The sequence below is a fragment of the Quercus lobata genome, chromosome 11, assembly GCF_001633185.2.
Source record: "Quercus lobata isolate SW786 chromosome 11, ValleyOak3.0 Primary Assembly, whole genome shotgun sequence".
In the NCBI taxonomy this organism is placed as follows: Eukaryota; Viridiplantae; Streptophyta; class Magnoliopsida; order Fagales; family Fagaceae; genus Quercus; species Quercus lobata.
In genome coordinates, this window is record NC_044914.1 from 4,771,073 (window position 1) to 4,789,111 (window position 18,039).

Sequence of the window (18,039 nt, forward strand, 5' to 3'; positions counted from 1 at the left end):
AAAGAAGCATAATTGAACATATTGAGATCATTGAACTTTTCAAGAAGCATAATGAGCATTTGAGCATGGCTTTATTAAACTGAATAGCACATTGTTCCAAGAAAGCTACAAGTTTCTCACAATATTTCTCCAAACAACATATCCTTCTCATTGACTGGTTGCTCATCGTAAATTGGAAAAGTTACACGTTGTTAAGTTTGTTTCACCCTTATAAAGAAAGCTCAACACATTATGTACGTAACATTTGTGAGATTTCTGACAAGTGTCCAACAAGAACCAAATAGATATATACCGAACCTATTAGACACTCTATAAATCCTTAAAAAGATCCCTAGTTAAACATAAAAATATGGTGCAAAGTAAAATGCATAATAGTGAATTAGATGAGGATCATAACCATTTGGCTAGAACAGCGAAAAAAATCCAATCCGTAGATAGCATCTTTGCTCACCATTCTGTTCTTTTAAATCCCAACACAATGCATTTTGATACCGTTCTTTCTGGTCATGTCAACACGGATTTTTCTCCAACCTGAAAATAGTCAGAACAGTCGGTTAATAAAGGGAACAGTTTGGAAAAAAAACAAAGGACAAAGTAAACCTCAAAATTCTAAGTTCATTCACCTCAGCTCTTGAACAAAATTAATTTCAGTTGCATAGAGAATTTTTCCCTTGATGGAAAAATTAAAAAGATGCAATCAGTCAAAAACAAAAGCAGAGCTCAATTGACCATGCCATGCTCCTCTTTGAGTGATTTAAGACTTAAACTTGTTCTGCACTTCCCAAGGAAGCTTACAAATAATAACATCTAAGCATTTCTCTAAGCATGCACAATAACTGCCCAGCTAAGGGAAAAAAGACAAAGAAGATTAACTCAAGCAAGTATAAACCAACTTTCAATGTAAACAAGATAGGCTCACACACACGGGTGCACACTTGTGAGAACATGCACAGAGGACAACTAACAATATATAAGCAGCTAGGAAGCACAGACAGACGTGGACATGGGTACCAATCTGATACAGCGACACGATAATTTTTGAAAAATTAGAACACGACATGGCAGGAATACGCATATTAATTAATTATTAAATATATTTTTATTTTTATTTTTAAATATTGTTAAACATTTTTTTTTTTCATATAATGTTAAACATATATCAATTTAAGAGCAATAATGGATAATAAAGCAAATTCATGACAAATAAATGATGTTTAGAAATTAAAATACAAACTAAGAATAATATCCAAAAGATTAAATAAAAGATAACTAGGTAAATGTTCAAGATTGAAACTAAAAAAACAAAATTAAATATAAGTGTACCTTTTGTGTCCCACAATTTTTCCCCAAAAAAAAATGACACAGCTAGGACACGTGCAGAAGTGTCCAACACGGTTATAACACCACAACTGAAGTGTTCGTGCTTCCTAGATACACAGCAAGGCCCCTAAATATTATTTTGGAGATTAAGGACAAGTAATATCACCAACAAATTATCACAAAATTAGTTAGCTATTGTTGACTTGTTTGTTTACTAGAAGAACTAAATCGTAAAGTCAACAAACCTAAGATAGAAAATCTAGTAGGAGTCCGAAATTAATGAATAAACCAAGAATACATTACTTGGCACTGCAAGTAACAGGGAGCTGCAATGTCTCCCAAAATAAATGGATAAAGCATAAATGATCAATGGCAAACAGATTACAGAAGTTGTAGGCCCTCCTCTCTCTCTCTCTCTCCCCACTTAGAAGGTCAATGGCACTTGGGAATGACACAAACTGCACATAGAAATGATCAACCAATTGTATCCTGGGAAGCCAAATTGGCTGAGAGACAAATTAAATGCCCAGAGTAACTTCTACTCTCAAGTTTGCACAATTGGTCTATACAAAAAAAAGTGGCTTCTTTAAATTGCAAGATCAAGTGGATTCATCCATTTCTAACTACTTCAAAATTTTAATGACATTGCAGCAAAGAATATAAACATTACTTAATACAATAAAATTTCCACATTTTTAATATTCCATTTATTTTAAAAAAACCAAAATTCCTAGCTTTCTTTCTTGGGTAGGAAAATGCTCTTCATAGGAATTGCAATGTTGACAATTTACCTACTGTTTTATCTTTAAAAATGTCAGCAAAATGGCACAAAAAGAAATTAAAGAGTGGAAACATGTCTGCTGTCAGCATATCAAAACTTCTCCTTTTGTTTGATAAATTATAACAGCTATATAATAGTGGAAAGATAAGTTGCCTAAATCACCAACCTGAAAACATGGTGACTCCAAGCATATTGTTTGGTTGAGAAGACTGCTAAGTAAAGCAAGTTCTTAACTCATCGGTCTCTGTAACAACGTTGCCTCTTCCACTCCTTGTTCAGCAAATTCACCAATCATTGGAATATAACCTTCCCTCTTCAGGTCCTCATAAAGCAGATCCATTAATTCATAAATCTCTCTACAATTATGTTGTAAACCATCACCAGCATGAAATTCATGAAGTTGAGTCTCAACCTCAATCCAGCTACAACCAGGAGTCTTCATGACACCCCTCTGCCTCATTAAAACTCTCATCCTTGCTGAATCATCCCACCTTTTCAAATTTGCAAATATCTTTGATGAAATCACATAATTTCCAGAATTTAAAGGCTCCAACTCCAGAAGCAGTTGCACAACCCGCTGACTGATATCAATGTTTCTGCGCTTATGACAGGCACCAAGCAAAGCCCCCAATGCAACTTCATCAGGTTTTTCAGGCATCTTCTCAATGAAGTCCCAAGCTTCATAGAGACGTCCCGCACGTGCCAAAAGATCAACCATGCAAGAGTAATGCTCAATTTTCGGGACCAAACCAAAAGATGAACTCATCATATCAAAAAAATTACAACCCTCATCAACCAATCCTGCATGAACGCATGCAGAGAGTACTGCTACAAAAGTGATGTCATTTGGGTGAGCAGCTCCACCATCGTTTGTCATGCGCTTAAATAATGATAGGGCAGCCTGCGCTTGCCCATGAAAAGCAAATGCAGATATCATTGAATTCCAAGAGACCTCATTTTTCTGGGGCATTTCTTCAAAAACTCTTAGTGCATTGTCCAAATTCCCACACTTGGCATACATATCAATTAGTGCAGTACCCACATAAATATCATGATGCAAGCCTCTTTCTGATGCATATGTATCAACCCATTTCCCAATGTCAAGGGCTCCAATTGAGGCACATGAAGACAGCACTCCAATCAATGTGATTTTATCTGGATCAACACCTGCCTCTTTCATGCCGTTAAATAGCATTATCGATTCATCCGACATTCCATTTTGTGCATATCTGTCATGTATAGTATAAATTATAATTTAATTACGAACCTAAATAAAACATCTAACTAGTATTAGATATATTATTTGAATTCATGAAAATGTATTCATGAAAGCTTAGTTTTCAGTAACTTTAATAAGACCAATCTCCACATATTTGTCCATCAAGGGCATAGCTTTGCCGTGCAAATAACAATGAAGCCACAAATGAGACTATTACAATGCAAACCCAAATGATTGAAAAAGAACAACAGAATAAAGTAACTCTTTTTGAAAGATGATATTTAAAACATAAATCATAATATCATGTCTAAAAGGAACAATAATATTAAGTTTAAAGAAAAAACTACTTGCCCCGTAATCATGGCATTCCATGTGACGACATCTTTCTTTGCCATACTATCAAATACCCTCCTTGCTGCAACCAAATCGCCACACTTTCCGTACATATCAATCAATGCAGAACCCACATAAGAGTTCAGCTCCATCTTATTCTCCACTACAAACCCCTCCACCCACCTCCCCAGACTCAAATTTCCTAAGTCCCCACACGCCCCAAGAACACTCACTAAAGTCATTTCATCTGGCTCAAACCCCAATCCCCTCATTTCTTGAAACAATCCCACCGCATCCCCAGCATACCCCATCTTTGAGTACCCCGAAATCATTGAATTCCAAGAAACCAAATCCCTCTCAGTAATTTCATCAAACACTTTCCGTGCACAACTCAACTCACCACACCGAGCATACATAGTGATCAAAGAATGATAAGTATGATCATCACTGTCCAGCCCAACTTTAAATACAGACGAGTGAGCCACCCGGCCATGATTTAACGCGAAAAGGTTGCCGCAAGCAATGAACAAAAAAGGGTACGTAAAGTTATTCGGCTTTAGGCCCAAAAACTTCATGCGGTAATAAAAATCAAGAGCAAGAGAGTATTTAAGCCATGTGGTGGTTAGGCCACGTATCATGACATTGAAAGCGTAGTCATTGGGTTGAGGGATATGGGAGAAAAGAAGGGAAGCATAGGAGAAGTGTTTGAGGCCAATGATTTTGGAGAGAAGGAAATTGGGTTTGTGAATGGAGTTGATGAGCATTTGGGTGTGTATTTGTTGTAACTGTTTGATGGATACACATTTTTTCGACAGAGACAAGAGTGTTTCACTAAGAGGTTGTTGTTGTTGTTGTTGTTGCTTTGTTGCATATACGTAGGTTTTTCGAAAAATGAGGTGGCGGGAAATGGTGTTTGAAGAAGCTTTTTTCCTAAGCATTATTGTGTGGGTTGGTTGGGGGCGAGCGTAGTTAAGTTATGTTATGTTATAGGCATTGCATTTGCATGCCTTCTTCCATTTTCACTGACCAATCTCGCTCCTTTCTCCGTTCTCCAGCAGCTGCGAATGTGAACATTCTATTCTTTTTCTTTTTCTTTTTTCTTTTTTTTAATACAAGATAAAATTATGCTCTAGCCTAATCTAAGTGTATATGTGTATGAAACTTCTTCCTAGAGACTTGAACCCCGACCCTTTCCCCCCACAAACACTTATACTTGTGGAGTGATCATCACACCAAGCGTGTGCTTTGATGATTGTGAACATTCTTACTACTAATATTTCAGTTGTCTTTTTGTTGATAGGGGTTTTTCTTTTTATGTGTAATGGGTTGGGTTAAGTTGGAAAAAAAAATTAGTGAGTTGGATTGTGTGCGAGATAGTATATTCACAAATTCACTTAACTCAACTTAATCCAAATATATTTAATATATATTTAAAAATATATATTATATACCTTTTTGTTTATCAACGGAGTTTGAATGGAATTATATTATATTCTACTAACTATAAAATAATAAAATTAGGTCATGTTTATTGTGCTTTTCAATTGAGTTGAGATATTTCCTTTAAAAAAAATGAGTTGAGATAGAACAAAGGCAACAAATAAAACTATTTGATTTGATTATTTGTGTTGGTTTGATACATTATCAACAAAATTTATAAATTCGGTCTTATTTGTGTTTGTGTTGTTCTAATGCTTAATTATTAAAAATAAAACAAAAAAATTTGTCCAACCCTGGATTGGATTGGACCCCTATGATGAGTTGGGTTTGATAGGATTTTTTTCATCCCAATTCATACACACCCTTACTTGTTGAATAAGACTTAGATTTAAATCGTGCATACACCAACCAATTGATTTGTTTTTCTTTTTATGCTAAGTGTTCAAACCTTTTCAAATTCGGTATATGTAGTCTCATGTCTCTTAGGAATAGAATTTCTAGTGTCTTAAGGTGTTAATAAAGGCTTTTAACTCAAGACCTCAAATCAATTAATATCTTAGCCTATAGTAAAAATAAAAAATTAAAAAAATACAATCATTGTAGTGGCATGTTCACATGAGCACCTTGACTTGCAAAATATATATTTATGTTTTGTCTACCTAAAAAAAAAATATTAAATACTCTAACTTGAGAACCCCAAAAATTTTGGTTTAACAAAAATAATATTGGCCCCCCAACCATAATCCTTAACCCCCTTAAACCAAAAAAAAAAAAGCCCAAATAACAATAATAAAAATTAGAAAATTTTTATGGATGCAACAAAATTTCACAATTTTTTCACAACACCCTCATTTTTAATTGTGGTGGGTCCTAGTCAAATATTTTATTATTTTATTTTGATTTATGAGGGACTCACACATTAGTTGCTGCGAAAATAATATGACAATTTGTTATGTCCCTAACACAACTCTCAAAATTCGCTTGAATTACAACAAAAATAGCCCAAACAATAACAAATTAACAAAATATTCAACATAAATCACATTCAAAAACAACAAATAAAACCCCAAATGCCAAATTATTCAATTTTGTATCTCATTCAACCTATTCTATAAAAATAATTCCTAATTTCATTTTTCCTAAAAAGTGGTACCAAGAGAGATACTATGGCGGTGAGATCTCCTTAGCAACGTTGGCAGCTCTAAAGCCATCTCAGCAACTCTTTTTGGAGGCTTGACTCATAGTTGCAACACATATCATCTTTCTCTCTCTCCATTTTTTTCTTCTCTATTATCATTTCAGATTCTCTCTTGCTTTATTACTCTTATCTTAGTATTTTCAATTTTCACTTTATCTTTCATTAGTCCATTTTTGTTTTTTCATTTTGTTTTTTCATTTTGTTGGTAAAAGAAAATTGTAAAATTTTATGTATTTACATTTTTTTTTTTTTTTTGTGATGGCAATATATTATAGTTCTTTTTTTTATTAAATTTTGCATAATTTACATTTTTTAATAACTATCTTAGCAAAAAAATTTAAACCCACTACTGCATACTAATATAAATCATTTACTTCACAAATTCAAGTAAAACTTAAATATTACATATATTTCAATATGTTTAATTGATTCGTATGAATGATTTACATCAAAGAAAATCGATAGAGAGCAATTAGAGCGAAGAAACACCAAGAAGTCAAGAACCTTCGGCTTATCCAAGATACAGAAAAATTGCACGTACCTAGGGCAATGAGTCGAGGAGTTTGTGTAAGAGCAACCATATCAGCATGTGTAAACTCTTGCAAAATAGAAAAAGTTATCCATTTTACACATTTTGACCCAAAAAAACACCCACATCAGTGGGTGTAAAATTATGCATTTATACATAATTGCTACAATAGTCATGCATATATGCATGGTTACTGTAGCTCTTGTATTTATTATTTTACATTTTTTTCTCTCTCCTCACCTCACTCTCTCATTTTCATCTTCTACTCTCACCTCTCTCTTTTATCTCCAGTCCCTTAGGTTTTCATCAGAGGGAAGCATATCGGAGGAGCCGAGACGATCAAGCACTTATTCGAAACTAGCAAGTTGGTGAAACTGCTCGAAGGGTTTCCGGTTCAAAAACTCGGGTTCAATTGCAGCGATGTTCGGTTTGCGCCGTGCACAAACTGCAATGAGAGTAGGAAGGTGTTTGATGAGGAAGAAGACAGAGTCCAGAGATGCTTGGAATGCAATGAAAATGGTTTGATTCGGTGCTCGGATTGTAGTTCTTGAAAAATGTGAAAAATTTTGGATTTGGAATTGCATTGTTGTTGATCAGTGGGTTTTGGTGGCTAGGTGGGTTGATGATGGTGGCTGAGTGGGTTGATGGTGGGGGCTGGATGGGTGGTTGATGGTGGTGGCTGGGTGGGTGTGGATTGATCTGAAGATGAATATTTTATTTAAATAAATGTGTATAATAGACAAACTGATGTAGTTGTTTTGTAAAAATGAGAGTGCAAAATAGAAAAAGTAGATTTTAGATGTGCAAATTTACAAAATTTTTGCATCCACTGATGTGAATACTCTAAAGCTGTCTACAATTATATAGTTTTTTTTTTTTTTTTTTTAAATAACAATGTTCACAAAGTTGTAAAATTCCAGCCAAGATGACCGACTTTACCCAAATCCTAACATTTTTTTTTTTGATAAAAAGGGGTATTATATATATATATATATATATATATATTTATATATATAAAAAGAGTTTATACAACAACAGGTTCAACGACCTCTAAAGGACACAGTCTACTAGTCCCAAGATTCTGCATATCCCAAACAAAAGCTATATATACAGAAGATGGGCAAGCATCATAGATTTTCAAAATACTCTGTTGTTGACATCCCATTTTTGCTAGAGTATTTGCACAACCATTGGCCTCACAATATATGTGAAGCAGTTGGACGGTCCACTATCACTCCATAAGGTTCCTGCAATCAAAGAGTAATGGAACAATATCCAGAGATAAATTACCATTAGTAATTAACCAAGAAATAACCGTAGTAGAATCAGTCTCTAGTTGAATGAATTTAAAATCCAAATCCCATGCTAACATAAGACCCTGACGAATAGCCCAGAGTTCCACTATATTATTAGAAGCTAAGCCCAAGTGTAGAGATAACCCAGGATTACCTAAAGAGCTACCATCAGTATTTAATTTTATAAAAGGTTCAGATGGGACAATCCATTTAATAATCCCAGGAATCTCTATGGTAATATATTTAGCAGGACAAGCAAGATAATAAAATTCAATAGCTGACTGAACTGTTTTGTGGACCAGATGGGTTTGAGAGATAGATTGATTATTAAATATATAATCGTTACTCGATAACCAAAGTTGCCAAAGAAGAAACAAAAAGAAAATATTCCAAGGAAGCTTAAGACCTGAGAGAGTTTTTTCCAATTTAGAGTGTGTTTTAAGCCAAATCTGGAGGGGAAGTTGAAAACACAAAAGAAGCAAGATACCGGAGGATTGTAACCAAAGAAGCAAGTTTTCTCTAACTGAGATTTTGGTTAAGAGTGGTGTTTATTTCAACGTTGAAATAAACACCACTCTTAACTAAAATCTCAGTTAGAGAAAACTTTGGAAGTAGCGGTTTTCTTTAATTTATATGCAAACACTAGCTTTGGTATATAATCCTTTTAAATTAATGGTAGAATAATCTTAGATCTCTTGTATTGTGTAAAGTAAGAAGCGTTATCAATTAAATAAATCAAAGGTATAAACTAGAACAATCTTGCCTATTAAAATAAGAAAAAAAGCACACTAAGATCCATATGGAGTGGGACCTGTGAAATCAGGTTGGTGACAATATAGGATCTAGATATTGTATTTTTAACTTCTGGTAAGAGAGAATGTAATTGAATATATAATTAATGTTATGTACCACTGTTGTTGTAAAATAAAATTAAAGATTATATAACATTACCATCATGTCAATGGGTATGGAAAATAAAATAATCAATCTTCAAAATCACTCATAGAGTCATAGACTAGTGTTTTTTTATAGCTTATATATCCATGCAGCATTATGAAATGGCCCTTGGAAGTATGAATGTGAGGAGGAAGTTACTAACTTTCTCATGGAATATATCCTTTTGATTTAAAAATTTTATATAAAAAAAAATAACCCGAGAGAATATTCTTTTTGTTTATCAATGCAAATTTATTTGGTGAGCTAAATGTCAATGCCATACTAAATTTTGAGAAGCAACTTAACTTAAGCACCAATTAGAGGTTGTTGTTGTTGTTGTTCTTGTTCTTGCTTTGTTGCATATACGTAGGCTTTTCTAAAAATGAGGTGGCGGGAAATGGTGTTTGAAGGAGCTTTTTTCCTAAGCATTATTGTGTGGGTTGGTTTAGGGCGAGCGTAGTTATGTTATATATTTTATGTTATAGGCATTGCATTTGCATGCCCTCTTCCATTTTCACTGACCAATCTTTCTCCTTTCTCCATTTTCCAGCAGCTGTGATTGTGAACATTCTTATAGGGGTTTTTCTTTTTCTGTGTCATAGGTTGGGTTAAACAGGCAAAATTTAAAAAAATTAAAAAAAAAAATTAGTGGGTTGAGTTGGGTGTGGGATGGTATGTTGACAAAAAATCCTAAACAGACTTGACCTGTCTATATTTAATATATATTTAAAAATTATATTATATAGTTTTATTATTTACTCTTTTATTTATCAACTAAGTTTGAATGAAAGTATATGATATCTTACTAACTATAAAATAATAAGATTAATTCATATTAATTTTGTTTCTCAACTAAGTTAAGATATCTTCTCAAAAAAAAAAAATTTGGGTTGAGATGGAACAAAGGCAACAAATAAAACAATTTGTGTTGGTTTGATGTATTAACAACAAAATTTATAAATTCGCTCTTATTTGTGCTTGTGTTTTTTAATGCTCAATTAAAAAAAAAAAAAAAAAATTGTCCAATCCAATCCAGGATTAGACCCCTGTGATGAGTTGGGTTGGGTTGGATTAAATTTTTTTCATCCTAACTTATGCACACCCTTTTTTGTTGAATAAAACTTAGATTTAAATCACGCATACACTAACCAATTGATTTCTTTTTTCTTTTTTATTCTAATAATGGTGTTCAAACCTTTTCAAATTTGATATATGTAGTCCCATGTCTCTTAGGAGTAGAACTTCTAGTGTCTTAAAATGTTACTAAAGGTTTTTTTTTTTTTTTGCCAAGTGTTACTAAAGGTTTTTAACTCATGTAAAACTTAGATCAGGACCCTCAAATCAATTAATATCTTAACCTATAGTAAAAAAAAATACAATCATTGTAGTGGTATGTTCACACGTACACCTTGTCTTGCAAAATATATATTTATGTTTTGTCTACCTAAAAATATATATATATTAAATACTCTAACTTGAGAATCTCAAAAATTTTGGTTTAACAAAAATAATATTGGCCCTCCCAACCATAATTCTTAACCCCCCTTAAACAAAACAAGTCCAAATAACAATAATAAAAATTAAAGAATTTTTATGAACGCAACAAAATTTCACAACATTTTCATAACATTCTTATTTTTAATTGTAGTGGGTCCTAGTCAAATATTTTATTATTTTATTTTGATTTTCACACATTAGTAATTAGTTGTTGCAAAAATATTATGACAATTTGTTATATTCCTAACACAACTTTAAAAATTAGCTCAAATTACAACAAAAATCGCCCAAACAACAACGAATGAACAAAATATTCAACATAAATCCCATTCAAAAACAAGAAATAGGACCCCAAATTATTCAAATTTGTATCTCCTTCAACCTATTCTATAAAAATAATTCTAAATTTCATTTTTCCAAAAAAATGGTACCAAGAGAGATACTATGACAATAAGTTCTCCTTAGCGATGTTGGCAATTCTAAAAGCCATCTCAGCAACTCTTCTCGAAGGCCTGACTCACAGTTATCATCTCTCTCTTTCTCTCTAATTTTCTCTTCTCTATTATCATTTCAGATTCTCTTTTACTTCATTACTCTCATCTTAGTATTTTCAATTTTCACTTTATCTTTCAGTAGTCCATTTTTGTTTTTTCATTTAATTTGTTGGTAGAAGAAAATTATAAAACTTCATATATTTGCATTTTTTTTGTGATGTCAATATATTATAGTTCTTTTTCTATTAAATTTTGTATAATTTAAATTTCTTAATAAATATCTTACAAAAAAAAAAATTAAACCCACTACTGCATACTAATATAAATCATTTACTTCACAAATTCAAGTAAAACTTAAATATTACCTATATTTATATATGTTTAATTGATTTGTATGAATGATTTTCATCAAAGAAAATCGATAGAGAGCAATTAGACCGAAGAAACACCAAGAAGTCAAGAACCTCCGGCTCATCCAAGATACAAAAAAATCACACGTACCTAGGGCAATGAGCCGAGGAGTTTGTGTAAAGCTATCTACAATTATATAGTTTTTTTTTTTTTTTTAATAACAATGTTCACAAAGTTGTAAAATTCCAGCCAAGATGGACCGACTTTACCCAAATCCTAACAATTTTTTTTTTTTTTTGGTAAAAAGGGGTTATTATTTAAATATATATATATAAAGAGTTTATACAACAACAAGTTCAACGACCTCTAAGGTACACGGTCTACTAGTCTCTAGGTTCTGCATATCTCAAACAAAAGCTATATATATATATATATATATATCAAAGATGGGCAAGCATCATAGACTTCCAAAATGCTCTATTGTTGATGTCCCCTTTTTGCTAGAGTGTCTGCACAACCATTGGCCTCACTGTGTATGTGAAGCAACTGGACAGTCCCTTGTCGCTTCATAAGGTTCCTGCATTCAAATATTAATGGAACAATATCTGAAGATAAATTACCATTAGTAATTAACCAAGAAAGAACCATAGTAAAATCAATCTCTTGTTGAATGAATTTAAAGCCCAAATCTCATGCTAACATAAGACCCTGATGAACAGCCCATAGTTCATGTTGGGTGCACTGCACCACGGTCCAACCCACACTTTATCTTGGCTTATTAAATGAGCTTGTTGAAAAATTGGCAAGAAGCCAGTAAAGCAAATTGAACTTGCTGGATAAGCCTTCCAATGAGAAGAATTGAAGTCATCTTTTTGTACAAAAGTCAAGACAAGTTGACTTACATTTATTGTGACTTGATGTGAAGAGTGTGGAAGGAGGAAAAGAAGAAAAATGTGAAGAAATAAAAGGAAAGGCCTTTCGGCCATTTGGTGAAGAGAAGAAGTGAAGTCCTAGAGAAAGTGAGGGCTAAGTGCAATTCTTCAAAGAGTAAGCAAAAGAGGAGAAAAATGGAGAGAGTAAGAGAAAATTGTGAAAGATATACATTGAGAAAGAGAGCAATGAGTGAAAAGAAAAAAAGAGTTTTTTTTTTTTTTTCTCAAGTTGTATTTCTAAGTGTTGTAATCTCTATTTAATATAGTGAAATTATTCAGAGTTTGTTCTGTGGTTTTTCCCTTTAAGGAAAAAGGGTTTCCACGTAAATCTGTGTTTTTGTGTGGCTGTGCTTCTGCGGTACTTTCTGAAATTTATTCACAGTTATATAAAATTTTTCCCAACAATTTCGCTATATTATTAGAAGCTAAGCTCAGGCGTAGAGAGAATCCAGAAACCCAATTACCTGAACAATCACGTAAAATACCACCAACACTGACTAACCCAGGATTACCTAAAGAGCTACCCTCAGTAGTTAATTTTGTAAACGGTTCAGATGGGACAGTCCATTTAATAATCCTAGGAATCTCTTTGGTAATATATTTAGCAGGGCAATAGCAATATAATAAAATTCAGTAGCTAATTGAACTGTTTTGTGGACTAAACGGGTATGAGAGATAGATGGATTATAAAAAATATAATCATTCCTTGATAACTAAAGTTGCCAAAAAAGAAACAAAAAGAAAATATTCCAAGAAAGCTTAAGACCAGGGAGAGTTTTTTTCCAATTTAGAGTGTGTTTTAAGCCAAATCTGGAGGGGAAGTTGAAAAAATGAAAGAAGCAAGATACCCGGGAATTGTAGCCAAATCTGGGGGAGAAGTTGAAATAAACACCACTCTTAACTAAAATCTCAGTTAGAGAAAACTTTGGAAGTAGTGGTTTTCTTTAATTTATATGCAAACACTAGCTTTGGTAAATAATCCTTTTAAATTAATGGTAGAATAATCTTAGATGTCTTGTATTGTGTAAAGTAAGAAGCGTTATCAATTAAATAAATCAAAGGTATAAACTAGAACAATCTTGCCTATTAAAATAAGAAAAAAGGCACACTAAGTTCCATATGGAGTGGGACCTGTGAAATCAGGTTGGTGACGATATAGGATCTAGATAATGTATTTTTAACTTCTGGTAAGAGAGAATGTAATTGAATATATAATTAATGTTATGTACAACTGTTGTTGTGAAAATTAAAGATTATATAACATTATTATTATGTCAATGGGGATGGAAAATAAAATAATCAATCTTCAAAATCTCTCATAGATTAACTAGGGTTTTTTTTATAGCTTATATATCCATGCAGCATTATGAAATGGCCCTTGGAAATGTGAATGTGAGGAGGAAGTTCCTTTCTCATGGAATATATCCTTTTGATTTAAAAATTTATATTTAATAAAAAGGCCCGAGAGAATATTTTTTAATTTGTTTATTAATGCAAATTTATTTGGTGAGCTTAATGTCAATGCCATACTAAATTTTGAGAAGCAACTTAACTTAAGACACCAATTATTTTTCTTTTCTTTTTTATGTTATAATTTCAATAGTTAAAAGAATGAAATTTTCAACTCTAAACTTCTCCATTATACGCCAATTATATTTTACTTATTTTACAATTTCATCTAAAAATACAAGAGAGAAATTAATGTTAATTATTTGGTAGGAAAGCTGAAAAAGTATCATGAATTAAGTTCATATCTTTATCTTCAAGAAAAATACTATATTCACAACATTTTTACAACACTTTCACAATAAATTATATGTGATAAGTTGTTACAGGTTATTATTAATAGAGCAAAAACGTAATTTTAGTAATAAATTCAAATTAGAACCAATAATAACTAATTATTATTGATTTGTTGTGAAAATATTGTAAAAATATTGTGGAGGTAACAACTCTCTTATATTCAATGTAAGTGTGGTGTTAATAACAAAAAAAAAAAATGCTATGTTCATTATATTTTTACAAAACTTTCATAATAAATCTTAAGTGGCAAATTATTACAGGTTGTTATTGGTCGGGTAAAAAAGTAATTTCAGTGATAGAATCAAATTTAAACTAATAGCAACTAATTACCTATGATTTTGTTATGAAAATATTATGAATAACAAACATACCTTCAAGTCTCCAAGAGGTGTATTTTCAATTTGATATTTTTATTTTTAATAATTCGATAATTGGTGAAGATAGAATTTAGATTTGGTTGTTTTTGTTGAAAATACCATGAAATACCAATTGAATTATAATTTTTTTTTTGACGATATTAATTAATGGCAGGAAAAAAAAAAAAACTTCAAACAGTTTTGAAAAAATAAATAATAATCATTAAATTTTAAAACAAAATGAAAAAAAATGGTGACAAGTGTATTCTAGAAATATATGAAAAAGTGCAGGGGCATTTGCTAAAAAAAAAAGCAGAAAACAAGGCATCTAATAAGGAACCTGCCGCTTTAGTGGGACCAGGTTCCCCTGCTTTTGCTTTATAGCCGACTCTCTCTTTTGCTTTTTAAAATTCTTTCCTAATCCATTGTCTCTTCTCCATCTTCCACCCCTAGTAAAAATAAAATCATCATAGATTACCAACATCTCCTTATCCTCATAGAAAAATAAATTTTAATATTTATTAATCAAATTTTATTGTTTTGATTATTTTCCTTTCCCACCACAAAAAAAAAAAAAGGAAAAGAAAAGAAAAGAATAGAATTATAGAAATAAGAAAGAAATACACAAATCCTTTATGGTTCCCCTAAAAGCACATAAATCTTCTCAAATTTTGAGCATAATACTTAACTCATATGTTATTGTTTTATATTGTAGGACAATTATGTTTTTACATTCATTGTTTATGTACACTTTACATTGTAAACTAAACAAAAGTGTATAATATTGTACACGTTTGTTTGGATAGTGTACAATATTGTACACAATTCACCCAAATGCGTACGGTTTATATGAATAAAGAATGTAAACAAATAATTGATCTATTCTAAAACATTAAGTATATAACAATTAACATTTATGGGATTTTTGAGTGTAACATAAACTCCCATGTGGTATTTGTTGTATATGATTATACAACTCTATGAGCAATTATTTTTAACAAAACACAGTTTATAGGTAAGGAGATTAAGTGTTACATTTAAAACCATGGGGGGCTATGTGTTTAAAGAATAAGTGATGGGAGGTTTTATGTACTTTTTTAATAAAATATCATATAACTTTCACTTGATCATACTAGTGATGATAACTCTAAAACTAACCACAAGATTTAGTAGTGCAATATTTTAGGTTTTTCACGATCTTCTGAGGTGTCATTTTGGTATCAATGTTGAACTTGTAAAAATGACGCTACTTCAATTTTAATTGAGCACTTGAAAATTTTTGTAAATCCACTCAAATGCTTCTTTCGATAACTATAAAGCCTTCAATCACTGTATATTAGTAGGAGAAAGTTCAGAAACACAAAAATTTAGACAAAATTTAACACCTACTAATGTGGTAGATTATTAATGATAAGTAAAAATGTGATGTCAATAGTACACGCAAACGAGAACTAGTAAAAATTTGTCAACTCAACATGATTAAAAAAGAAGGTCAAAATATTTTGTATATATTACTCATATAAGTAGTCCCACTTCACTAGAATGTTAGATTTCCAACTGATGGTTGTAACCACTTTTGTTTAACCAATCGTGTTGCAGTCTTGGTACAACAAGTTTTCCATAACTAGAAAGTACAAGCGCTTCATCACCATTCTGCTGCGTTCACTGTGGGTTCCATAAGCAACTTATTGTCATTGGCTTAATGCATGATATGCTGTTTTATCCTCTCTCTCCCTGTCTTCTTCATTTATATAATCTAGAGTTCTAAAATTAGGATAAAATAAAAAAATAAAAAAGAAGACAAATAATGTACAGATATTTTTAAAAAGTTAAAAACTTTATAATAAAAAAAAGGACCTATAAGCAATGTTAGAATGTAAAGCTGTTTTTTGGAATATATACCCTGGCTGAAAGTTAAAATCCAGTATCAAAATTAAGAAGTCAAAACTTAGTGGGAAATCCCATAACAATCATGATACTAGAAAAAAAATAATCAAATTTTGATGTAATATTCTAATGTTTAATTAAATTTTTTTTATAATTCGATAATTATGAGTTGAAGATTTTAACTTGTTGAAAATACTGAAAAATGTCAATTGAGTTACATTGTTCTTGATAATATTTAATTATATATATGTTAAAAATTTCATGTCCACAGCCAAAGAGCTACATCCATACCTTTGTGTGGGATTAACTTTTCAATTTCAATGAGAGCCAATACAAGAATTGTGAGTGAATAATGCTAGACATACTACCAAGTTGTTATTATTATTATTATTATTTACAAATTGATATAACAAAATGTTAAATCCATCCATACATACATACATACATACATACATATATATATATATATATATATATTCAATCAAAGGAAGTGGTGTTCCAATATATGGTCGATTGTTACACTCTCTATTCATGAGACACTTCAAAAATCTCATGAACCAATAGTGTGGTGAATTGAACCTAAAACTTTTGGATTTATATCACACTTCAGACCAATTAGCCCACCACCCAATTAAAAGCCGAATAAAAATGTCTTTTACCCTTAAAAACAATTACTCGGCCTTAGCTTCTTAAAACCCAAATAGAAATTCTTATTAAAAAAAAAAAAAAACCCCAAATAGAAATCTTGATCACATTCTTAGTATTTAATTTATAATCCAACAATCACACTATGCCATATATCTATTTTTTTCACATTTTAAATTTTATTTACTTCAAAAAAGGAAAAACGAAAAAAAAAAAAAGGAACATGTGCCAAGTTCTTTTAGAAAAAAAACCATAAAAATTTATCTTACATAAATTTTGTGCGGTATATTAATAAGCAATACATGATGAAAATCCTATTAATACTCTTTTTAATTACATAGCACAAATTACACCATTACAATGTTAGTTTACACAAACACACAATATATATATATATGGACATATTATTTTAGTGAATTTTGTTTTAACTAATTTAAGCATACAGTTTATTATTCTTTTCATATCTTTAATTGTATGTGTTATTAAATTTTCTTATGTCTTTTGATAGTTTTTGTTTTAATTGTTGCTGAGGCAACTAAATATTAAGAAGAATACATATTTCAATTTAATTTTGTTTATAGGAATTATTAAAATAAATTATTTCTTATATAATTTTTTTACAAAATAATCTAATTATTTCATTTTATATAGAATAAATAATTAATATCATCTATTGATAATTAATACATGAAATAAATGCATCTACCCCATTAATACATGGTAATTAATTAACACTTTGAAACAAATGCAAAATTTTGATGAGACAGGAGGCAAAAGATTTTATAAAAATAATCCTATAATTAAATTTATGAAAAATGTTAACGAATTTCATAAGGGCATTAATTTATGAATTATTTTAAGAAATTTTTTATGAGAAAAGGAAAAAACAATTAATTATTTTGACGACTTTTTATATTTTCTATAAAAGTAATGTCAAAACTTTCCTGAAATGTTTTATTAACAATTGCCCTAAAAAAGTTTTGCTAATTATTAACAATGGCCCTAAAATTTTTTTGCTAATTA

The 18,039-nt window shown here is 31.0% G+C and overlaps 1 protein-coding gene across 3 annotated transcripts in view; it reads right to left on the minus strand.

Moving 5' to 3' along the window:
- LOC115968493 (pentatricopeptide repeat-containing protein At2g34400) overlaps positions 1 to 4,724 on the minus strand; it is a 10,766-nt gene extending 6,042 nt beyond the window's left edge. For all 3 annotated transcript variants that reach the window (XM_031087903.1, XM_031087904.1, XM_031087902.1), the window contains exons 1-3: positions 3,672 to 4,724; positions 2,268 to 3,330; positions 452 to 531 (exon numbers count right to left, since the gene is read on the minus strand). In XM_031087903.1, the coding sequence (XP_030943763.1) occupies positions 2,331 to 3,330; positions 3,672 to 4,591 (1,920 nt within the window). In that variant the 5' untranslated portion in view covers positions 4,592 to 4,724 and the 3' untranslated portion in view covers positions 452 to 531; positions 2,268 to 2,330. The remainder of the gene's footprint in view (positions 1 to 451; positions 532 to 2,267; positions 3,331 to 3,671) is intronic.
- Between the last annotated feature and the right edge of the window lie 13,315 nt (positions 4,725 to 18,039).